Consider the following 25,891-nt stretch of genomic DNA (forward strand, 5'->3'; position numbering starts at 1 on the left):
AATGAAGACTCATCAGGTAATGGCTAGTCTTATTGTCCTTCGTTTGGGGGGGGGGGTTGTGTAGGAAAGTACCATCTTGCCTGGCATGTTACCCCCATTTTTCACTGTATATATGTTGTTTTAGTTGTATGTGTCACTGGGACCCTGGTAACCCAGGGCCCCAGTGCTCATAAGTGTGCCTGAATGTGTTACCTGTGTAGTGACTAACTGTCTCACTGAGGCTCTGCCAATCAGAACCTCAGTGGTTATGCTCTCTCATTTCTTTCTAAATTGTCACTAACAGGCTAGTGACCACTTTTACCAATTTACATTGGCTTACTGGAACACCCTTATAATTCCCTAGTATATGGTACTGAGGTACCCAGGGTATTGGGGTTCCAGGAGATCCCTATGGGCTGCAGCATTTCTTTTGCCACCCATAGGGAGCTCTGACAATTCTTACACAGGCCTGCCACTGCAGCCTGAGTGAAATAACGTCCACGTTATTTCACAGCCATTTTACACTGCACTTAAGTAACTTATAAGTCACCTATATGTCTAACCTTTACCTGGTAAAGGTTAGGTGCAAAGTTACTTAGTGTGAGGGCACCCTGGCACTAGCCAAGGTGCCCCCACATTGTTCAGAGCCAATTCACTGAACTTTGTGAGTGCGGGGACACCATTACACGCGTGCACTACATATAGGTCACTACCTATATGTAGCTTCACCATGGTAACTCCGAATATGGCCATGTAACATGTCTATGATCATGGAATTGCCCCCTCTATGCCATCCTGGCATTATTGGTACAATTCCATGATCCCAGTGGTCTGTAGCACAGACCCTGGTACTGCCAGACTGCCCTTCCTGGGGTTTCTCTGCAGCTGCTGCTGCTGCCAACCCCTCAGACAGGCAGCTGCCCTCCTGGGGTCCAGCCAGGCCTGGCCCAGGATGGCAGAACAAAGAACTTCCTCTGAGAGAGGGTGTGACACCCTCTCCCTTTGGAAAATGGTGTGAAGGCAGGGGAGGAGTAGCCTCCCCCAGCCTCTGGAAATGCTTTGTTGGGCACAGATGTGCCCAATTCTGCATAAGCCAGTCTACACCGGTTCAGGGACCCCTTAGCCCCTGCTCTGGCGCGAAACTGGACAAAGGAAAGGGGAGTGACCACTCCCCTGACCTGCACCTCCCCTGGGAGGTGTCCAGAGCTCCTCCAGTGTGCTCCAGACCTCTGCCATCTTGGAAACAGAGGTGCTGCTGGCACACTGGACTGCTCTGAGTGGCCAGTGCCACCAGGTGACGTCAGAGACTCCTTGTGATAGGCTCCTTCAGGTGTTAGTAGCCTTTCCTCTCTCCTAGGTAGCCAAACCCTCTTTTCTGGCTATTTAGGGTCTCTGTCTCTGGGGAAACTTTAGATAACGAATGCATGAGCTCAGCCGAGTTCCTCTGCATCTCTCTCTTCACCTTCTGATAAGGAAACGACCGCTGACCGCGCTGGAAGCCTGCAAACCTGCAACATAGTAGCAAAGATGACTACTGCAACTCTGTAACGCTGATCCTGCCGCCTTCTCGACTGTTTTCCTGCTTGTGCATGCTGTGGGGGTAGCCTGCCTCCTCTCTGCACCAGAAGCTCCGAAGAAATCTCCCGTGGGTCGACGGAATCTTCCCCCTGCAACCGCAGGCACCAAAAAGCTGCATCACCGGTCCCTTGGGTCTCCTCTCAGCACGACGAGCGAGGTCCCTCGAATCCAGCGACTCTGTCCAAGTGACCCCCACAGTCCAGTGACTCTTCAGCCCAAGTTTGGTGGAGGTAAGTCCTTGCCTCACCTCGCTGGGCTGCATTGCTGGGAACCGCGACTTTGCAGCTACTCCGGCCCCTGTGCACTTCCGGCGGAAATCCTTCGTGCACAGCCAAGCCTGGGTCCACGGCACTCTAACCTGCATTGCACGACTTTCTAAGTTGGTCTCCGGCGACGTGGGACTCCTTTGTGCAACTTCGGCGAGCACCGTTTCATGCATCCTCGTAGTGCCTGTTTCTGGCACTTCTCCGGGTGCTACCTGCTTCAGTGAGGGCTCCTTGTCTTGCTCGACGTCCCCTCTCTCTTCAGGTCCAATTTGCGACCTCCTGGTCCCTCCTGGGCCCCAGCAGCGTCCAAAAACGCAAAACGCACGATTTGCGTGTAGCAAGGCTTGTTGGCGTCCTTCCGGCGGGAAAACACTTCTGCACGACTCTCCAAGGCAAGAGGAATCCGTCCACCAAAGGGGAAGTCTCTAGCCCTTTTCGTTCCTGCAGAAACCTCAGCTTCTTCTGTCCAGTCGAAGCTTCTTTGCACCCGCAGCTGGCATTTCCGGGGCATCTGCCCATCTCCGACTTGCTTGTGACTTTTGGACTTGGTCCCCTTGTTCCACAGGTACCCTAGATTGGAAATCCACAGTTGTTGCATTGCTGGTTTGTGTCTTTCCTGCATTATTCCTCTAACACAACTTCTTTGTCCGTAGGGGAACTTTAGTGCACTTTGCACTCACTTTTCAGGGTCTTGGGGAGGGTTATTTTTCTAACTCTCACTATTTTCTAATAGTCCCAGCAACCCTCTACAAGGTCACATAGGTTTGGGGTCCATTCGTGGTTCGCATTCCACTTTTGGAGTATATGGTTTGTGTTGCCCCTATCCCTATGTTTCCCCATTGCATCCTATTGTACCTATACATTGTTTGCACTGTTTTCTAAGACTATACTGCATATTTTTGCTATTGTGTATATATATCTTGTGTATATTTCCTATCCTCTCACTGACGGTACACTCTAAGATACTTTGGCATATTGTCATAAAAATAAAGTACCTTTATTTTTAGTATAACTGTGTATTGTGTTTTCTTATGATATTGTGCATATGACACTAAGTGGTACTGTAGTAGCTTCACACGTCTCCTAGTTCAGCCTAAGCTGCTCTGCTAAGCTACCATTATCTATCAGCCTAAGCTGCTAGACACCCTATACACTAATAAGGGATAACTGGGCCTGGTGCAAGGTGCAAGTACCCCTTGGTACTCACTACAAGCCAGTCCAGCCTCCTACATACCTCAAGAAATATGGAGGAGGATTTGGTGAGAAGGAAAATTGCAAGGACAGTTCTTTTCCTGCACATTCTCCTCATATAAGTGGTGAGTGGCCTTTTGAGTAGCGCCGGGAGTGCCCTTCCAAAACCTGGCTTCACATACTGACATAAAGCGCAGAGATATTTTAGTATATCAGTCAATCAATCAGTATTTGTCTATCTCAGATAATCACCCACAAGGGTATCCAGGTGCTAGGTTCTTGCTGGGATATTTCGAAAAGCCAGGTCTTGGGTCTCTTTTTGAATTCTGGGAGAGAGGACACTGTTAAAATTTAGAGGGGGAGGTCATTCCGGTACTTGGTGGCGAAGTAGGAAAAGGAGCATCCTTCACTGTGGCTTCAGTGGATGCAGGAAGTGTGTGCAAGGATGAAGAAAGCAGAGCACAGGTGCCTGAGGCTGGAATGTCAGGTGGTGGTTGATGTATATTGGCCCTTGGTTGTGGACAGCCATGAAGGCATGTATCAGCATCTTGAATTCGCATCTGGATGGGGAGCCAGTGGAGGTTCCTGAGGTGTGGGTGATGTGGGTCTGTTAATTGGGATAGAAATCTGTTTGATGAACGTATATGCACCCAGTGTGGATGATAAATCATTTTTAGAGGTTGCTGGAGGTTCTCACGTCGTATGTAGGGTAACCTTCAGGATGATGGGGGTACTGGCTGTGATGATTGATTGATTGGATTGTATAGAAGTGTGGAGGGCTCTTAACCCAGGAAAAAATTAAATGTAACTTTTATTTCCCTGCACATGGTATATTTAGCAGGCTAGATAGGAAGTTAGTTGTCATTGTCATCCTCATTGTCAACTTTATTGTTCAGTTAATTAAAACCATTACAAAAAGAATCAATAAATAATATTTTGAATTAAAACGTAATCACATTAAAATGCCATTTTATCAGTAATAAAGCTTGTGCAAATATTGTTGAACTACAATTTGTCTTTGACTCAGAATAAATCAAAAAGTGCTTAGACTTTCATTGATCCTTTGTGCTCCAAGCTGGCCGCCCCCACTAACTGGGATAGCAGCCGTCTGAATGTTGTAACATATTTTACACAGCTAGCCAAGGCCCAGGCCGCAGAGTGTGAGAAGCAGATGCTAGGTGTTTCCAAACAAGTGCGCGCCCTCAAGGTCAAAGCTACAGGTTTGATTAACTGTCTCCTGTGAATGGCTAAAGACTGGCAGCAGCAAAGAAGGTGTAGCAGTCTGCAGGCTCTTTTATTCCTATGTGCAGGCCAGGAGGGGTTAAAGCCCTTGATTGGCAAGGCTAATGTTTGCATATAAAGAATCTGCAGTCAAGTTCCCGCGTAGCTAAGTTTATTAATTTTAAAAGGTGTAGCTGAGGAGCCTCAATCAAGTAAGTGTTGTTTAACACTGGCATCTGGATGGAGTCGTCCATTTCAAAGATCTTCAGTACTTTGCTTAGCTGCGTGTTCCAGGGATTACCAGCAGTTTCAAGGATGATTCTCAAGTAACGTTTTAGTGAATGCATGTTTGCCTTCTTGAGCCTGATGTAGTATTTCAGGATGGCTGCTCGGCAGTCTAACTTCTGCGACACAAGGCCCAGTTCCAATCTAAGCCTAGAGTGTCATATGTACTTTGGTTGAAGAACAATTCTTTAATATGCCCTGCAGTGAACATGTTCTAAGATGGCTTCTAAAGATCCAGGAAATGCCAGGTTTTCATACTGCAGGGCAGGAAGTAAAGTCGCCTTTGTTACCCTCAGTATTGAGGCTGCCGACGCGCTTCTTAGTTGATTACTCAGTTGGGCGATCCTGTATTTGATTGCAGAAGCTTTCTTTCTGATAGCGCTTTTCTGTCTCCCTGCCAAATTATTTTCAGTGAACCACACGCAAAGGTAGTTGTATTTCCTGGCTGTGCAAATGGTCTGACTTCCAAGCTGTCAGGTTGTGATCTTTTTGTTTTTGTACCTTCCGAATATAAGTTCTTTTGTTTTATCCTGGTTTACTTGAAGCTGGTTGGCTACGTTGAATGTTTTCAGCGTATTTCAAGCCAGCTGCAGACTGATTCTTGTGCAGTCCATTATCACAATGTCATCAGTGTATTGGATGTTTTTTTTTTTTTAAACTTTATTTATCACTTTCAAGAATATATAGCAATGTAATCAGCAAGGGGAATGTAAGAATAAGCAGAAAGCAATGCTGTGAGGGTAACACACAATGTATCATCGAGAAGCATAAGAAAGTACCAAGGGCAGATGCAGATGGCGGGCATTTACGTCTGGATAACTGAGCAGTAAAGGGTTGGGCAGCAGTCAAAGACTTAAAGGAAAACATTCAAAAGTTGTACAGAAACATTTAATATTGTAATTTGTCAACACGGTTCTGCATGATAAGGGGAACTGGTAGGGGTAGTGTCAAGAGTGCGCAAGTAGTCCCTGAGTGGCTGCCAGATATCACATGGTCAAGACACTGGGGGCTGGAGAGATGTATATATTTCACTAGTGGTGTCACAATGACGGAGGCTTGCAAGTCAGCGCTTGGTAGTGGGTGCCTTCTTGATTCCGCAAAGGAGTGCAATTTCTCTCTTGGCAAGCAAGAATGCAATAGCGGCATAGCGCCTTAAGCTTTTGGGTAGGTCTCCCATATACCCAAAGAGAGCCCTCAGTGGGGGTGGGTTAGTACCCGTACCCAACATTATCAATAGCAGACCAAACACTTCACTCCAGTACATACTAATGTGGTGGCATGTCCATGTCATGAGCGGTAAATCCATTGGTCCAAGGCATTTAGGGCAATTAGCGGATCGAGAAGGATCCATGCGAGCAACAGGTGTCATATATACTGTACGCAATCATTTAAAATGCAACATCTTATGCCTGTGATTAAAGGACATGTATTGGATCTGAGCGCAACAGACCATTAGTTCACCGAAAGGGATCTACCTATGTCCAACTCCATTGCCTCTCTAAGCTTAGTATCTTCAACAGGTAATAGGGCAATGCTCGCCTGATATAGCCTGGAAACTAGATGTGCCCCTGTGTCTGCTGTGATGACTAATGTGAGGGGCAGAAAGTCTGCAGGTGCTAGTTGGTATGAAGGGAAGTGGGCACGGAGAGCACTCTGCAATCGACAGAGCACAAAGTGCTCAAGCTGAGTGGCATCAGCAAACGTTTGTCCTCCGCACACAAAAAAACATGTTCATCCGGAAACACATCGCCAGGGTGTGAATTGTTAGAAATGGGGTTTCTAGTTGGCTAGGGTATGCACCTAAGCCAAGCAGAACCTACCCACTCTAGTCAGTGCAAGGAAGTTACACGTCCAAGTTAACCCCTGCTCACCCTCTTGGTAGCCTGGCACGAGCAGTCAGGCCTATCCCAGAGGCAATGTGTAAAGCGTTTGCATAACACATGACGCAAAATGTACACCACAAAGTAAACACAACACTGAGCTATGTAAAAATATACTGTATTGCACAAAACATAATTAGGGCCAACATTACACATAAGTAATACCCCGCTACCTTAGCAGTTGTCAGAACGTTACACAAGTTACTAATACTCTGCAAGAATACACAGTTGTCACATTAGAACACGTAAGTACTCAGGATTCTGCAACATAAGCAGTAGTCAGGAATTACAGTAAGAATTCTATGCTCTTGTCTTGAACAACTCGTAAATACCCATAACAGGAACAATAGAGAACATATCATAAGTCATAACAATACATATCAGCAGGCCATGCCCATAAAAGGAACATCAGTACACATATGTAAGGGCAGTAAAGCAGGTAGGAAATCTATAAACCCCCCAAAGGTTCATACTTGGCTCACTGAGCCAGTATTTTCTTTCTAGAGGGGGGCCCCTGCGCTCCTGCGCGCACAATGGGGGCCTCATGGTGCTCCTAGAGGAGAGGGGCGGTCGGCACCCTCTCCTTGCAGAAAACAGGCCCCCCTGGGGCCCACGATTGAGATGGGGGCCTGCCTCGGCCTCCGCACACCCTGTCCTCAGGGTGGGGGCCATGCAAGGCCCAACAAACAAGTAGCGGGGCGCGGGGAAGGGACCTCCATCGAGGTCTCCCTTCCCGGTTTTCTCCAAAGATAGAAGTGCATGTTTGAATTTTAAAAGAGGAAAAGGAGCATCCTGCTCCTAGTGCAGAGGCCGGGCAAAAGGGGCACTCCCTGCGCCTTCCCCGAGTCCTGCGATGTGACTTCTTCTTTGTAACTCGGACCCCTCCGGGGGCCTGAGAAGGCATTCGCCCGCACCCGACGTGGTGCGCGAATGTCCCAAGCTGTTCCTGGTCTGCCTGGGTGATTCTTAGGGAATTGGAGGCAGCTGGTGACCCGGGGGCACTCCCAAGGGCGGACTGTGCCCCGAGGGCGCCAACACAAGCACGCTTGCTCTGTTTGGCTTCTTCTGGTGCCCCCGGGGACACCAAAGAGAGTGCGATCCTCGCGCTGGCTGTAATTGAGACACCCGGGTCGCGGTGGTGATTTGAGGGCAATGAAGAGAGCGCTTTTCAAAGTGCTGCAGGGAAATCTGCAGCTCGGGCTGCGGCGGTGATTTTCTTCTGCCAGTAAAGCGCGCTTTTAGAAAAGCGATTTTATTGGCACCAGAAAGTGCTCCCAAGGCGCTACACAGCTGAGGCAGCACTCCTCGTGCTGAAGGGTGTTTTCAGAGGTCAGGGGCCACAGTACCCTGCCTCTGGAGACAACAATTGAAGAAGGTGGGTGAAGGGCTGGAGAACCCAGCAACAGGTCAGCACAACAAGGGAGTGCAAGCACTGCAACAGCAGTCCAAGGTGGTGCTGGTGAGTCCTTTCAATAGCGTCCTGCGTCCAGCTCCAGGTAAGGTTCCTGGAGTCCAAAGTGATGTCCAATTATGTCTAAATTGTGGGGAAAATTCCCCTGTACTTATACTAAGTTTTCAGTGTGTTTTACAATGGGGAGGAGAGGGGGTTACAACTGGTTCTGGGAGTGCCCTTTCTCTCCTCCAGCATAGGCTCCAAACATCAGTGGGGGGTAAACAATCCTATTGTGTGAGGCCAGGGCGCAGCCTTTACAAATGCAGGTGTACCCCTCCTCTCCCTTCTCTCAGCCCAGGAAGGCTTTACAATATGTAGATGTACCTCTGTGACACCTCCACCCTCCCTGTGCTCAGGCTGTCTGAAAAGTATGCATAAAGCCCCAACTGTCAGTCTGCCCAGACGTGGATTGGAGACAAGCTGCAAAACACCAAAGTCATAAGTACAGATAAATGTGCACTTTCTAGAAGTGGCATTTCTGTGATAGTAATAAAAAATAGACCTACATCAGTAAGCAGCATTTCTCACCACTATCACAACCATACCAAACATGCCTACGCTACCCCTCATAAATCAGACAATACCCCTTACACATAAGGCAGGGCATTTCCAATGCAATCCTATGAGAAGGCAGCACTCACAGCAGTGAGACACCAAGTTAGGCTGTTTGTCACTACCAGGACAGGCCACACAACATGGCACATGTCCTGCCTCCTACATACATGGCACCCTGCCCAAAGGGCTAGCTAGAGCGCACCTTAGGGGTGACTTACATGTAGTAAAAGGGGAGTTCTGGGCCTGGCAAGTACATTTAGATGCCAGATCCCTGTGGCACAAAACTGCGCACACAGGCCCTGAGCTAGGAGTCCTGAGATGGGTTTGACAGGCTACTTCAGTGGGTGGTGCAAGCAGCGCTGCAAGCTCACTAGTAGCATTTCATTTACAGGCCCTGGGTATCGGGATACCACTTTACAAGGGACTTATAGGTAAATTAAATATGCCAATTAGGTATAAGCCAAGCATACCAATTTTGTAAGGGAGAGCACATGCACTTTAGCACTGGTTAACAGTGAAAAAGTGCTGAGAGTCAAAACCTCAGCCAACAAAGGTCAGAAAATTAAGGAGGCAAAAAGCAAAAACTCTGGGTAATGACCCTGTAAAAGGGCCATGTTCAACATGAATGCTGTATGTCTCCTGTGTGTCCTGTACTAATACTTCCTGTGTGATAGGAAAATATGGGTTATTCAGTAGTGGCAGAGCAGGGCAGTACAGCAAATCATGTTGTAGCAAATGTGCACATTTATACCATGCCTAACAGTTAGTGGATAGAGCTTCGACGTCACTGGGATCCAAGGGAATGCCCCAGGGTAGCAGCGTGTGCAAGGGCATAGGGGTTGCAGGGTCCCGCTTGGGAATGGCACATGGAATGCGTGCAGCATATTGAATGGTTTGAAGTTTTGTGGGGTGGATTATTGCTGGAACCAGACTGCTAACCTGCAGGTGTGTCCCTAAGTCTGCTGTGTACAAATCAAACAGCAGTGGGATCAGGACGCAACCCTGCTCTAGGGTAACTGGCTCAGTCACATTGTGCCTGGGCCAGTTGTAACATGGACCCATGTGTGTGTATACAGTGAACTGATAGCTCTTAAGTGTTGTGTGGGAATACCCCATGCTGACAGCTTCCTCCATAGGGTTTCACGATCCACCCTGTCAAAAGCTGCACTGTAATCCACGAAGCAGCAGAATAACAGCAGGTGATCGATTTTAACTGCTTGCTGCTGCAAGTATGAGAGCGCCACAATGTTGTCCACTGTCGAAGCCTCAGGTCTGAAGCCAGATTGAAAAAACAGCAGGATTTGACACTCCTGGACCCAGGCTTCCAGTTGGCCCAGCAATATGCGGATATAAATTTTCGCCTCCACCTTCATGAGAGCTATTAGGTGATAATTTGATGCAACTGTACGATCTCCATTTTTATAAATTGGGCAGAGTATGGACCCTCTCCAGGAGTCCATGACTGTGGCCACCTGAAATGTCCTATTAGGGATCTGGGACAGCCTCTCTGCCCAGTCCAGTGGAGAGCATTTAAATAGGGAAGATGGTAGACCATTTGGTCCTGGGCACCATCCTTCTTTATGCTCTTTATAGCGTTTTCTATCGTACTAACAAAGAAGTGATTCGGTTCCACATCTTTTGCCTCGTCGGGGCAACTAGCTGATCAGCCTTGATCTCTGGGCTTCCATCTGCCGTCAAGGGGAGCGCTTCACAGTGGGGGGAAGATGTGTACTGGGTCTTCTCAGGCCTATTGCTGGCTGGACCCAGATCCAGTTGGGTGGCAGTGTACAAGTTTGTAACGTGAGTGACCCATGCTGCCTCTGCAACACCATTCTCCCAAGAAACATAGCTACTCTTTAACTTGTTTATGTGTTCCCAAAAACGGGTGTGATTTGAGTCTTTTAGTAGCTGAAATAGGGTTTCCCATTCTTTTTGATCTATTGCCACCTTCCATTCCCATATTTGTTTCTTAAGAGATCTTCTACGTGTCATTTTTGGCTTTTGTTTGTGCTTGCGCTGAGCTTTGCGAAACGCCTGTCGTGCCTTGAGCACAGCTTTATCTAGTTGTGCTGCTGCGGACAAGGTGGATAAGTGCCTGTAGGTTTGCCTTACAGCATGGAGATAATATCATCCACTGACATCTCCCACCAATCAATGTTCAAATAAGGCTCCAGGTGCTGAGTTTTTAACCATGAAGCTATACTGCTTGAATACTCTGGTCTCCATTTGATTCTTCTTACCAAGTATACCTTCTATGTGCCCGTTGATGTCCCTTCTACGGTGATCATTTCTGCTGCCTGGACTTGTAGGTCTAGGATAAACTCTAGCTGGTTGTGGTCGCTCTCTGCCCTTTCGGTGACTTCAAAGTGGTGAAGCCTCCGAATGAGGTTTTCTGAGAGAAGACATAGTCAATAGTTGAGCCTCCCTTGAACGTGGGACCTTCAGTTTTTTTACACACTCCTGGCGAGTTGATGCTTATTTAAAGGATGACAGGAAGTTTTGTATTAATTGACGGCCTCTGTCTCGGGGAGTGTCCTCTGGTTGGGCGCCAAGCCCACTTACATCAAAGTCTCCCAACATGACTATTTCATGACCAGGGAGACTGAAGATGATGGATTCCAGGATCTCCAGGAGTTCGAGGATTGATGTTGACTTTATTTTTTTTAAGCATTTATGTAGCAGTTGACCAGTATCAGGTCCTCTTTTTCCTGGTCAATGTTTACACCACTAATAGAAAGTACTTGGGCCATTTTGCTGTCGACTGGAAGTTCAGTGGCCGCCAGGCAGACTGCGTGCTTGATGAAGTTGGATAAGCCACCAGAGGGATGCCCAAAGATACTTGGGCGAGTAGCTGGCAGGATGATCTTGTAGTAGCCTGACAAGTGGGATGGAGTGCATTCCTAGGTTTCTTGCATGCAGATGTCATTAGAGTTTAAATAGGACCATGCTTCCCTGGACCTGGCGATGCTATTGAGACTTGCCACGTTCCATGACAAAATTGACAGGGATTTAAGTGATCACTGAGAATATTCCACTATTCCCCCGTGGTACTAGGACTTATGCCTTGGTCCATCCAAGTTCCTCCACGTGCTTTGTGATAGTGAATACGTGGCCGGGAGCACCTCTCTTCTGTTTTGCGAACAAACTATAGTTAGAGCCTGGGGGCCTCCATTGTGGGGGACTAGCGATTCCCTGTTTTTTGGCATTTCCCTGGGGCCAGTGTTTTATAAAACAAACAAGTATTTGACAGGCAGGAGATATATAGGTCGTGCCCCATTCTGCAAAAGACTCTCTTACGGCCCACTCTGCGGCACTCTGAGCTGCGCTTTTCCAAGTTGTTTATTTGAGTCCTCTGCTGGCAGTTAGGAAGGGTGGCTCAAACCTGACCCCGTCAATGTCCTGTGAGATGATGTGCCTGAGTGCTGGCATTTGAGTGAAGAGCCGTAGTAGGTTTCTCCTGTTCAAGATGTCTATAGGACCTTTCGAGTTTTAGCGAAGGGTAAAAGAAAGTTCCAGAGAGTTCTGTTCTGCTGATTCAGGTGTGACATGTCTGATGGGCAGCGGGGCCTGTCGAGCCCCCAGCAAGGTGCTGGGAGCTCTATACTGTGAGGAGGCGTCCATGCCGTAAGGGATTTGATGAGTTGTATTTGCCACTGAACACTGAGCCAACTCTCTGGCGCTCATGTTGCTGGATAATCCTGCATTCGCTATGAGATGTAGATTTTGTTCGCTTCTTGCGACTGCTTGCAGAGCGGGATGATATACCTATGCGCTGTGTGGGCTGGATCACTCCTTTGAGCCCACCTCCCTAAGAAGAGCTGTTGTCATCTTTACTCAGTTTGCTTTTGGGTGAGCCCTTATGCCTTAGATACCCTGATACCCTGATCTGGAGAGGTTTTCTAGTCACCCAGGCTCCCTGGTGTCTCTGCTGCCCCTCTGGTGATGATTTTGGATGATGGGGTAAGCCCAATGGATTCCGCTGCCTCTAGGAAGTTAGTCTCACAAGTTTCCTACAGTGGAACACCTCAGTAGTTTTTTTGTTTGATCATGTGTCTCTGGTGGCCACACACACATGGAGTCAATGCGCTCCCTCGATCCCCACGTGGTATCTCCACCGTGAGGCACTCAAGTATACAGCATTCCATAGGAATATTGCAACCGTAGTAGAGAGGAACTTCAATGACAATTGGGGGACCAAGTGACCACATCCACTAGGGCTATCAAATGTGCTCAAGTTAGTGGTATGGGGTGAATGCTATGGGAAAGTATATAGTACCAAATCCCACTTATAAAAGCAATGCTGTGCAAGAAGACATGGTATTTTGGGCGTTAAGGAATGAATAGGGGGCTTATAGGCAGCAGTGGATAAAGTACCCTCGGCAACTACAGGCATAAGTTTCATAGAGATTCAATGATGACTGCACAAATAGCGATCAATAAATTCATAAGGGTGTATTTGGCAGAGGTATATAAGAGGACACTGCAGAATCATGATATATCCTTGCAGCAGTTTCTAGAAGTTGTGGAAGTTTCAAAACTCAGCGAGGAGAGCATGCTGGAATTTCAGGCAGATTTTTCACAAGACAAGATGCAGGCAGTCATGTTCGAGATGCTGCATAATAAGGCACCGGGGCAGATGGACTGCCTCCTGAGTTCTATTAGGAGTATGCATCAGACTACAATAGTCCATGCAGGAGGCTGTCATAGTTATGTTGCCCAAACCATATAGGTATCCGCTGCTACTCAAGTCCTTCAGACTATTATCCATGATCAATGAAGATGTGAATGTGTTATCCAAAACCATTAGGAACAGGGTGAAAAGGGTGATTGATGTTTTTTATACCTGAAGGAGCACCTTCATGAATGTTGACCCATGTTATGCATACAATGGATGCGGTACTGGTCACCTTAGATGTAGAAAAGGTATTTGACATGATGGATTCTGGCCAAATGGAGGCAGTTCTGCACAAGATAGGGTTGGGCCTCAATTTCTTTGGCTGAATTTCTTTATTATACTCCAGTTTCATGACACAAAGTCACTCTGGGGGAATGCATGTCTGACAGCTGAAATATGCAGAGTAGGGCCAGACAGCGATGCCTGCTGTCCCCTTTCTTGTTTTCACTGGTTGAGTTATGAGAATGTGTGGGACATACTACTCATTTACTGTCTTCTTGCGCAGATGACCCCTTCTTTATTTGCAACAAATTTTTGAGATTTCTAGAGAAATTTCAGATGCCTGGTGAGGATTCTAGATTATATATTAATCATGGTAAATCACTGCTTTTTACATTAGCCTGGTTGGAGGCTGTTCAAATAGAGACACTGCCTTAGGTGGAGAAACAATGGGAGTTGGATAAGCACTGTTATTTGGGTATTCAAGTTGCACACACATCACTGAGACACACCATTCCAGCTCAGTTTATACCCAGCCATATGCAGATCAGTCTTGGACCTGCTCCTCATGGGAGCAGTCCAGCTCCAACTGACAGGCTAGGTCCTCCCTGAACCAGAGCACAAGCAACCCAGGACCAGTTTTGCCCTAGTTATGGGTTCATACCATTTTGTCGTACTGTAACAAAACATCCTGCGCAAGACAATCACTAAAGATGGATTTTTGTGGCTGTTGCCTTTTCAACTGAAATCCTGTCATCCACTGTGACAGTCCGCCAGCTGTATTTAGATGTTGGCGGTCCCATTGACTACAACCTGCATTTGAACCACCAAGAAATACCGCCCGCTTCAATGGCAGAAGAGAGAAAAGTAGTTGCCAGCGTAAACCAAGACACCCTTTCCGACATCCATGTTTAGGTGTGCCTTACCTCCAAGCAAAAAGTGGCGGTTCGACCGCCATGTCTGAGTTGGAAGATTGGGAGGGATGAAAACTCTCCTTTTTCCACTCCCCCCCTATTCAAATGAACACAGCTGGACTACACCTGCCGTCACTGTTGCCATCAACCCACTGAGAAAACACAACCCCTACCCCATTTGTGGCCGAACTCAAAAGTAGGGATGCCACATTGCCATGGTGCATTGGGGTGGCACTGCACAGGAGGTCCGGACCACTGCAGGCATAAATATGTCACAGTTACTTTTTGAAGTTACTCAGATATGCATATGTGGGGTACACAATGGTGTCACACGTGGATGGGGAGACACATGCATAACACCATACACAGCAGAGATTGTGGTGTCCACATTCATTGCAAAATGAATGCTGACACCACAATGAGGGTACACTCATACTGGACAACAGTGTCAATGTGTGTGCATTGAAAAGGAACCTGTATGGGTAGGTTTGTGCTATCTGTTGTTTATGTAAGTGAGTACGTGTATGTGAGTTTGTGTGTATGAATTGACTGGTTGAGGGGGCTGGAGTAGGTGGTGTGGTTGTGTCTGTATGTGGGTCACTTTCATTTGAGATGGATGTTGTGTTGCTGTGTGTGACATTCAGGTGAGTGTTGTTGTGTGGCAGACTTTGCCGTGATGTGTTTAGTTGTGTATGTGTGCATGTGTAAGTGTGTAGTTGTGTTGGCTGTTGTGGTTGTCTCGTGTGTGGGTGTAGTGTAAATGGTGTGTGTATGTTGTGCCACAATGGGTGTTTTTGGCATGTACGGGTTGTGATGTGTCAGAATGACAAAGGGTTATTGTATGAATGTGGTGTGGAAATGTCTTCATCTCCCTCTGCAGATTGATGAGCAGCAACAATTCTTTCTGTCTAGGCAGGCTGTGTTACCAGAAATCCGTATGCTGCAGACTACATTCTGATTGTGATATACAGGTGACATCACCTGCTGATGATCACCCAATGATATGTAGATGGTTAGTGGCACTTAATTCTCATTACCCAGTTTTTAGGCAGTAGCGGTGCACCTACTTTTACACACAGCAGTACAGATGTACAAAGCTATTTAGCATTTTCGAACAGTCCAAATCACTATTTTGGGCCATTAAGAAATGGTGAAAGGTCTTTTCAGATGCACAAAGCCCTGTAAGTGGATGTAAATTGCAATTTCAAACCTAGTAGAAATCGCAGTTTGCAACCCACAATAGGAAATTGGAAACAGAGATTGCCTAGTTGTGATTCCTGTGATTCAGGAAATGCAATTATCATTGACTCCAAGTTGATGGTAACCATGTGCAATTTAAAAAAAACACCCAGATGTTTTTTTAAAGTGCAATAGAGCACACACATTTGCCTAGTGGAATATGTGTGCTCTACAAGTGCACCACTATTTCTGGGGTGATCACAGGGGGCTTATGCCTTTATCATCCTTGGTTTAGCATTTCCAAAATAGCTATTTCCTAATAGGAAATCGCTATTTTGAAAATGCTAAACCAGCCCATTGGAACAAATGCTGTGGGATTTCCTAATTGCAGTTTCATAATAAGGATTCCTACTCTGTAGGAATCGCTATTAGGAAATCAGTATTTTCACGCATATCATTTTGCATTTCCCAAATAGCGATTTCTATGGAGTCACAATTTAGGAAATCCAAAATTGCGTTTTGATACATCTGGGCCAGCGTTTCTGAGTATTGGTTAATAAATGTCACCAAACTGAAATCTGTGTCTTTTACTTGACACATGATGTTACATATATCCACTGTTAGTACTCAGTGAGCACTAAACACATAGGGGGTCATTACGACCTTGGCGGCCGCCAATGCAGCCGCACTCATGCCGCGGCCATCAGGAGATCCCCGCTGGGCCGGCCCGCGGCCCAGCAGGGATCTTGGCAGCAACACAGGAGCCGGTTCCAAATGGAGCCGGCGGTGTTGCAGTCGTGCGACGGATACAGTTGCACCCGTCGCGCTTTTCACTGTCTGCATAGCAGACAGTGAAAAGCTGCATGGGGCCATGGCATCATTGTATCTGCACGTTTCCTCACTAATTTTCTTTTAATACATCGCCAATGTTTTAGTTTTGTCTTTGTCTATGACAATTCTAAATCCTTTTTGCTATCTTCTCTTTTTAGGACTATTTAGATTTTGGACACACATTCATTACCCCTTCTTGCGGTGAGAGCTGTACAGAATAATGAAGAGTAAAAGCTCGGCAATGACGATCTACACTTTTGTATTCTTTCTCATTAACGTGGCCCCATCACTTCAAGGTAAGACTACAGACTGGACATAATGGGTGTGTCCATGATTTACTGCAAATTCTTCACATCAGTACCATCTTGGTTTCTTTAATCAATAGCACAAGGTATGTTTATAAAAGGATTGTGTTTTTTTAAACTAATACTGTACGCTTGGATGCAGTCATCTGGCAAGTTCATTTTCTTAAAATGCTGAACTAAGTAAGGTGACTCAAAAACACCTAATATAAAAAGATATCAACTCTTAACACACCATTGTCTTGTTAAAACATATAACAATAGGTCTATGCACTGCCTTGATCTCAGGAATGGCATATGAACGCAACCTGTAGCGTGTCACATGCGGCTCCCCCCGTTGTACTCCGCCTCCTTCCTCGCATGGCGAACGAGGTGTGTAGGACGCCAAAGCTCTGATGAAGGAGATTGCTGCCCACCAGTGAGAATTCAATGCATGGCGCACAACAGCCGGCCAGAGATGAAAAGGTCAGCCTGTCATGATTTTTGAAAACCCCTTTTCTCCACGGCTTTTGAAGATTGCAAGAAAACATACCCAGCCTCCCCAGTAACCAATGGGCCACCCCTCGTGATTACCTACAGATTGCTGCCACACTCTGGTAAGCATAGTACAGCACTGCTTTATATTAATGGATGTCCCTTTTTTCTTTTTTGGGAAGCTTTTTCTGAGCGCAGTTGGGCCCTTTACCCTTGATACATATAGACTTTGAGAGCATGTGCAAGCCTATTAATACGTGGAATAAGTAAGTTGCCACCTGGCCTTTGACTGTCGTGTGAAAAGGTCTCCCTAATACAATTGACACCAGTGAGATGAACTATGTCTACTATGCCTGCAAAGTCGCTTAGAGGATGGGTCCGCTCAAACAAAGCCACTTTTATGAGGAAATGTCTGCACCTTTCCCTGGGCAGCCAATAGGATGCCTCAAAAGATAGCGGGGGCAGCCGCTGCATGATTGGAAAGCAAATACCATGGAAGCACCTCTTGAATCCTCTTCAGTTCCGGATGCTGACCTACTAGCAGTACAAAGTGCTTCCCCAGGTGTAGGGGGAGGGGCAATGACTGGGTTGCTTAAGTTGGCCGACAGACCAGAAAATGGAGGGCCTGAGTCTGTGGTGACAACCAAGACCATTAAGTCCTGAAAGAACGTTGACCTTTTTATTGAACTTTTACAATTGGTAATGATCATCCTGAAGAAGATCATTGGAGGAGATTTTAATTTTCAGCAGAATCCTGGGTTAGACTCCTCCTTAGGCACCAGAAAACAAAAAAAGCCCTGAACAGCCAAAATGATACCTGAATGTATGCGGGTATTGAATTGTATAGATCCATGGAGGAAGGGCAATCTGGTTCAACGAGAATATACATGCATTTCGGAGAGGTTCAATTATGTTGCTAGACTATATTATTTTTGAACTACATAAGATTTATTCACAATAAATATTGCCATATTATGAATGTTTTTTTTTAGATCACTCGTAGTAGAAATGATAGAATTGGGTATTGCTCACAGCTGGTCATTTAAGCATGTAAAACTTGAAGATCAATCCTGGGTCCAAAAGATTAAGATGTCGACCAAGAGCTATTTTGAAACTAATAACAATAGTGCCGGCATCAAAATGGTGTGGAATGCTTTTAAAGCCCGTATTTGCAGCGTTATAACCTCTAGATATATAATAGAAAGGAGAGGGCTGATTGAAAAGAGAGCAGGTCTAGAACACGATCTGCAACAGGCTGCCCAGGAGGCTCTGCAAAACAAAATGGGGAAATCTAGACATAAGTTAAAGAAAGCTAGACAGCGGATGGCTGAATACTATTAATTAAGAAATAGGTTATATCTCGAATAATGCTTACCTGCAGAAATTATACGAGGAAAGGAAGTATGCCGGATGGTTTCTAGCCTGGGAAGCTCAAAATAGATTAGCCCAAAATACCCTCACTTCCTTATATGACTAGGCAACAGTAATACGAGCCTCCGATCCTCAGAGATATACACCTTGTTTAGGCAACATTTTGATCATATTTATACTTCAGAGCAAGTGGTAAATACAGAGCATCTCCGCACCTTTTTCTATGAGATCTACATCCCTAAGTTCAAACAAAATCAGGCCCAAGCTATGACTGCCTTGTTCACTTTAGTTAAGGTTGTCGAAGTGATTAAACCCATGGCCACTGGCAAAGCATGTAGTGAAGAGGGTATCCCAATCAAGATCTATAAAAAGTTCACACCCTTCTTAAGCCTGCAGATTTTACAACTGAGCAGCCATATTTTAGGAGGCGGACATATCCTACTATTTTTTAATAACGCTATTGTTGTTAGTTTCCTTAACAAGGCTAAGAACCTGGAATATATTAATTCTTATTGACCTATCAGTCTCCTAAACTCTAATTATGAAATCATTGTGAAATTATTTGTGAATAGATTGAATCGGATAATGGGCGAGTTAGTGCATTAGGACCAATGCGGCAACATTTTAATTGAGCCTGTCAATTTTTTTCTACAACATCAAATCCCTGCTCAGGTTCTACTACAGTATATGCCGAAAGGGACTTTGACCTGGTTTCCTGGGAAAGCCTTTTCTGTATCTTACATAGATTTTGTTTTCGGATCAAAGTTATACAGGTGTTCCAAAAATGTACAAAGGGGTGTCTGCCCGGCTAATAATAAATTCCTCCAACATAGGCACATGTTAGGTAATTAGGGAAACAAAACAGGGGTGCCATAAGGTCAGACCCTGAGATTGAAATATCTGTCCCAGGGATGTTCAAAATCAAATTTTATGCTGATGATATTGCACTATTTTTTAAACAGAGCTTGGATATTCAGAAATATTCAAGGTTTTCTACCAATTCCAACTGGTGGGTGGTTATAAGATAAATAGGCTAAAAAATTTAATATCTTATGTAATTGCACTTTGAGCAGTTTATCCCCCAAATTGTCACCTTTGGTTAATTCCAAACCAAAGCTATATCTTGGCATTCGTGTCATGGAGGATACCAACAGTCTGTTTCAATTAAACTATGAGCCTTTAATTAAGAAGATGAAAAAGTTGTTTTCTAAATGGACGATTCTTTCTATGTCCATAATCGGCAGGGTGGTGCTAATATGTATGTCCATTTTACAGCTTTTTCCTTTTGTATTCACAGCTTTGCCTTGCACTAGACAAATGCAATTTTTCAGAGGAATATAGGGAATGTTCTCAACCTTTATTTGGGCAAATAAAGTCCCTAGCCCAGCAGTAAACATTGTCTATAAGTCAGTAATGGAGGGGGGCATGGGTTGCCAAATTTGGAGGAATATTATTTTGACTACTTTGGTCATTTCTCATATCTATCTTTAAACCCACTGATGTTGAGAGGCATGCAGGTAATATGTTCTTAGACTTATTTTTTTAGGAATATAGGAAGACTCGATATAAGTCCTTGAAGTGGTGGACGAGAAGAAAAGAGCAGTTTTTCAAATTTTATGCCATTCTCCTCCTCCCCAACTTAGCCAATATATCTTTTGGATCAGTTTTTTTTTTAGATTTAAAAAATGGTTCACAGGTGGGAGGTCAGTGGATATTTTGTCACTGGGGATTTTTTAAGCAACGATCATTTGAAAAAGTGGGTCGAAATAGAATAATCTATGCAAAAGCAACGCTACAATATATAAATTGCTCAATTAATAAAGCAATTAAATCTCTTTTCAATAAAGACCAGTCAGGGTATAGTGGTGGATTTGATACAAACTCCTATACGCAGGCCTGAGAAGCACTGGAAGGCTAAAGTAGCAAACTGTACTGAGTCTGAAGTCTTCAATAGAATACAGTTGAGGTGGCAGTTAAGGGAGAGCTTCCAGCTAGAAAACAAGTAATGGAACAGTACAAACAAGTATAACTTTTCTGTGCTTATAAGGGCAAATTTTGGTTGCATGTAATTTTACGACAAGTGGCTGAACTATAGAACACCTGCCCTTTTATACAAAATGAACCCCCCGGTGTCAGACGGAGACTGTGGGGAACTGGACCCATATAATTTGTCAGTGCCTGAAACTCAAGCCATTCTGCTCCTACATGCAGGGGTACTGTTGGCTCATGCTGAAAATAGATTTTCCAAATGACCCACTCCTGGTTATAATGGGATTTTCTCCCAATGTTGAGGCAGGGATTGCCCCATAGGAAACAAATGATACATGATTGAGTTATTATCCTACAGAACTGGTCAACTAAGACAACACCCACACAAACACACACTCACAGAACCCCAAACACACTTGCACACTCACATACACACAACTCCCCACCATACACACAATCGCACACACAGACTGACACAAACCCACAGAGCCTCATATACCCACATAGCACACATAGACACACAAACACACCCACATTCACACACACTCATACAACCCCACACGCAACACCACAGACACATACAACACCAACCACTCACAAAACCTCACACACAGTGGTGCATATACATGCAGAATCCCACACACACACCAATGCACACAACCCCACAAACATACACAGCCCCAACACAGATACCCACACAACTCCACACTCATACACACACTCACACATCCCCACAGGCACAGACTTCCCCACACAAATACACAAACCCACACAGCCTCACACACCTACATTACTCCACTCACACACACTCCCACAAAAACAGACATGCACACCCCATACATACACACCCAAACAACCCTACCACACACACTCACCCAACCCCACATACACACAAACAACACACATACACACACACACTCATACAATCCCACACACAAACCCACAGACACACAAAAACCCAACCACTCACATAACCTCACACACGGTGAGATTCCCACACACACCAATGCACACAACCCCATAAACACACACAGCCCCACTACAGACACCCACACAACTCCACACTCATACATACACTCGCACAACTCCACTGAGCTGGATGCCGCTGGGTGCAGCGCCACTTTTCTGAAATCTGGCCCATAGTATTGGTGGAGAGGACCTGGCTACCTGTGCTCCTTAAGGTATGTGGACGACTGCATCTCCTGACTAGGGTGATCAGACACCCTGGATTTCTGTGGCGAATTCCGTTTTTCTCCATCATCCCAGCCATTTTTGGGCTATTTGAGGTAGTTCAAGTTTTGGTTAGGTATCCATGCCAAATTTCTGTAATTTTTTCCAATATCCTGGAGATTCTAAAGGTACCCAGGGCTTGTGGATTCTCATGGAGCGGACCAAGAAAATAGGCAAAATATTGCTAAATCCATGCCAAATTTGTGTCATTTATTTCCAGTATCCCCGGGATTCTAAAGGTACCCTGGGTTTGTGGATTCCCCTAGAGGGGACTGGGAAAATAGACAAAAAAATGACACATTTTGAGTTTTAGGGAAAATGTAGGAGAGAAGTGGACCACAAAAAAAAGTTTAATTTTTTGTTAACTAAAAATGGTTTCATCAAAAGCTTTGCTGTACTAAAGTCACCATTTTATAAGCTAAGGAACACGCATAGCTGAATGAAAATACCTATTTCTTTTTTATGACATGGCATTTTTCAGACGTTTACTATTTTTTGTGATTCAACCTATTGTCATTTTGAGGTGGAAACCGCTGCAAAACCATTGGGTGGTCCAGGAAAGCTATAGGCAAAGTTTTGAACTCAGCTTGGGGTTATATGTGGGAATCCCTTGAGTGTTTTCCAGAAAACTAATTGAAAATGAGTTGGATAAACAAACAGCCATTTGTGATGTTTTCATCTGTAACTTTTCGTCACAATGGCTGATTTCCAAAAGCAATATAACATTAAGGTGCATATTTATACTTCCTGATGCAAAGCTGCACTAATGCAGTTTTGCATCAAAAAGTTTAGCACCGGCGTGCACCAATCTACAGCACCAGCAGGGCACCATATTTAAGGAATGGCGCAAGCCGGCACTAAGCTCTGGGTAGTGTTAAAAAAAAAAGACGCTAGGCGGGTGGGTGTGGCAGTATGGTAAAAGGAGGTTTTGCTACAGAAAAGGACACTAGACTAGTTAGCAACAACAAAAATGCCACTAACCAGCCTTGCGTCATTTCCAGATGCACAACCATCCAAAAACATGACTCCTGTTTTAGAAAAGACAGGAGTCATGTCCACCACCCCAATGGCCAGCACAGGGGACCAGTGTCCCCCGGGCATGGCCATTGCACCCAGTGCCATGCAGGGGGGCCCATGTCAGGGCCCCCAATGGCACTAAAAAAAATATTAAGGAAATACCTACCCATACTTACCCTACTTACCTGGGATGGAGCCCCCCATCCTCCTGTGTCCCTCTGGTGTGGGTGGGGTTTTCCTGGGGCTTGTGGTGGGCACATGTGGACCCATGGTGTTTGACTATGGAAATGGATCCACAGGTCCCCTACCGCCTGGTCTGACCCAGGTGTTAAATAATGGCACTAAGCAAGCTTAGCACCATTATTTGGGCCTGCCTCCTACCCGTGTGGGTACGGGGAATAAATATGGCACTATGGGGATAGCATCATTTTTCGGATGGGAACTTCTATCTTGCATCTCATTGAGGCAAGGTGGGATCACACATCCAAAAAATGGTGCAATCTCCAATATTTTGATGCTAGATATTTTTTGCATGTATGATTAGGTTTGGTTTGATTATGGTCGCTAACTTTAGAGCCTTAAATGGGGCACTGTACTAACCTCCGTATAGCTGCGCTTATATGCGGGTTAAATAATCTTACGAAAAGGCGCCTTGTTACCCATGGTTAAAAAACACTAAGTGCAGATGTAATCTGCCTACAGGAGACACATGTTATCCTGACTAAAAAATATTTGTTGGATTTTCCTGGCCTCCAATTACTGGCTTATACCACTCAAGGAACCACAACAAAAGGAGTCACAGTACTTGTACGGCGTGATCTCCTTATGGTGGCTAAGTAAAGGGTTGATAATCTGGGCCGCTCGGTGATTTTAGAGTGTGTAATGGGGCAATCTAGTTTTACTCTGTGCTCAATCTATGGCTCTAACCTTAATGAACCGGTTGTTATTAATACCTTGAATTTGGAGCTTGCTGCTTGGTCTTTACCGCTTATTGTCTGTGGCGATTTGAAATATACACATTGAGACTAGTATTCCCTTCCAGCATCAGGATTCATATTTAGGAAGAAAACCGAAGTCGTTTCGATGTCTAAAAACCCTAGTGCAGAGTCATGGTCTTGTGGACGCTTGGCAGCAGTGTAGGCCCGCTGACCCTGGGTATACCTTTTATTCTCATCCACACAGGAAGTCTGTCCGGCTGGCCTATTTTTTTTTGTCAGCCTTGTTATGTGAAGGGCTTTCTGTCGAAAGGTTTCCTAGAGTCATGTCCAACCATAATCCTTTGGTAGCACATTTTTTTGTCTTACGCAAAGAGCGACATCTTAAACCCTGGTCTTTTGATCAGGGAGTATTGCTGGACTCTGCTTATGTGTTACGGTTGAAAAAATGGATACCGGAGTTCTTGAGCTTAAACAGGGGCACAGCTCCTCCCGGGGTGCTTTGGGATGCCCTAAAAGCAGCTGTTTGTGGGGAAACCTTGAGTTATGCCCTAAACCGGGAAAAACAACGTACTTCAGCTATACGTGCGGCTCAGACTGAGTTGGCTTTTTTGGAACAGCAGTTAGTGGAGCTGACAATGAATAATCTTTCTATACAGGATATTTTAGATCAGATTGCCGCTACGAAAGCTAGGATTACCCAGATGTACTTAGATAAAAACATTATTAAAGCTCATACTCATAGACAAGAATGCTATGAGTTCAGTAAGAAGGTGGGCAAACAGCTTGCATGTAATACTAGACAGAAGGTGACGCGGGATGCCATTATTGCTATCAAGGACAACCAAGGGCAGATCGTACGGGGGATTTAGCGGTATTAAAGGTTTTTAAGGATTGCTATTCTGTTTTGTATCGGCAGGAAAACAAACCCCCACTCGATTTAGAAGAAAGGATTAGCCAGTATTTGAGTGAAATGCCAGGTCCAAGGCTGTCGGCAGATGAGAGCCGCCAACTGGCTACTCCTATTATGCTGGATGAGATCATAGCAGCATTAGCCTCTTTGCTTTATGGAAAAGCTACCGGGCCCGATATGACCCCATGGAATTTTTTAAGACTTTTTTTGAGGAACTGAAAGATGACATCTTGGCGTTGTTTAAGTCAGTACAGGATGGAGCACAGGCGCTGGGCTCATGGCTAGGTGCTAATATTAGCACCTAGCCATTAGCAAAAAAAGGATAAGGATCTTAAAAATGGAGAAGGTTCTATTATTACCAGGTTCCTATCGCCCTATTTCATTAATAAATGCAGACGCTAAGCTGTACGCTAAAATTCTTGCAACTAGAATGAGCCGAGTAATTAGCAGGCTTGTTTCCCCATGGCAGCATGGGTTTATTCCTGGGCGTGGGACCACTGACCATGTGAGGCGGGTCATTGCCATGTTAGATGCATCCCAGGTTGTAGCATCCCCTCTGTCAGGGCTTTTGATTGGGTGAGCTGGGAGTATCTTTGGGCAGTGCTTTTTAAAGCTAATATAGATCCTGGCTTTGTCAGGGCAATCTAGGGCCTATATCAGAAACCTATGGCTCGAATTCAATTGGCTGGGGCATCCTCTGACCCTATTCTCATCACAAGGGGTACCAGACAGGGCTGTCCCTGTTTTGCATTTTATATTGATCCTTTAATTAGAAGGCTCCTCCAAAGTAATTCGATCCCGCCCATAGTAAAGATTGACGGCACGTTTAAAATACTGGCTTATGCTGATAATATAGCCGTTACTACACCTGATCCAGGGCTGGCGGTTGAAGAAATAGAAAAGCTAACGGCAGAGTTTGGCGAAATTTCGGGCTAAATGTCAAATACTGGGTAATGAATGGGTTTTTATTGCAGATAATAGATGGGCTGAACAAGTGACCTATTTAGGTGTTAGATTAATGATTAATCTGGAGCAGATTGATGAGAGCAATCTTGCCCCTGTTCTATCCAAAACTAGGAAGGAGTTGCACCGTATGAATAATTTACATCTTACGATTATCAGGCAGTGCAATCTTATTAAAACGCTCTTCTTACCCAGGGTTCTGTATTTGTTTCGCACTATTCCGTTGGAAATTAGCAATGACTGGCTTAAACACATGGAAAACTTAGCAAACAGTTTTATATGGTCCTTTTCTAAACCACAGCGGGCATATGAGTACTTAGTGCTTCCTAGAAAGAAAGGGGGTTGGGCTGCCCCAAACTTCTTTTTTTATTACTGGGTAACAGCTTTACAATATATTCAACCGCTAATTACCAAAGATGTTGATAGTAGAGGCGTTAGTGAAACTTGTCCTTCTATTTACGACATGATTTG

The 25,891-nt window shown here is 45.2% G+C and overlaps 1 protein-coding gene across 3 annotated transcripts in view; it reads left to right on the forward strand.

The window, feature by feature from the left end:
* The window catches only part of LOC138299205 (butyrophilin subfamily 1 member A1-like), a 745,683-nt gene that overhangs the window by 22,411 nt on the left and 697,381 nt on the right, over positions 1 to 25,891 (forward strand). For all 3 annotated transcript variants that reach the window (XM_069237316.1, XM_069237318.1, XM_069237319.1), the window contains exon 2: positions 16,385 to 16,522. In XM_069237316.1, coding sequence (XP_069093417.1) covers positions 16,447 to 16,522 — 76 coding nt within the window. In that variant the 5' untranslated portion in view covers positions 16,385 to 16,446. The remainder of the gene's footprint in view (positions 1 to 16,384; positions 16,523 to 25,891) is intronic.

The sequence above is a fragment of the Pleurodeles waltl genome, chromosome 6 (genome assembly GCF_031143425.1).
Source record: "Pleurodeles waltl isolate 20211129_DDA chromosome 6, aPleWal1.hap1.20221129, whole genome shotgun sequence".
NCBI lineage: Eukaryota > Metazoa > Chordata > Amphibia > Caudata > Salamandridae > Pleurodeles > Pleurodeles waltl.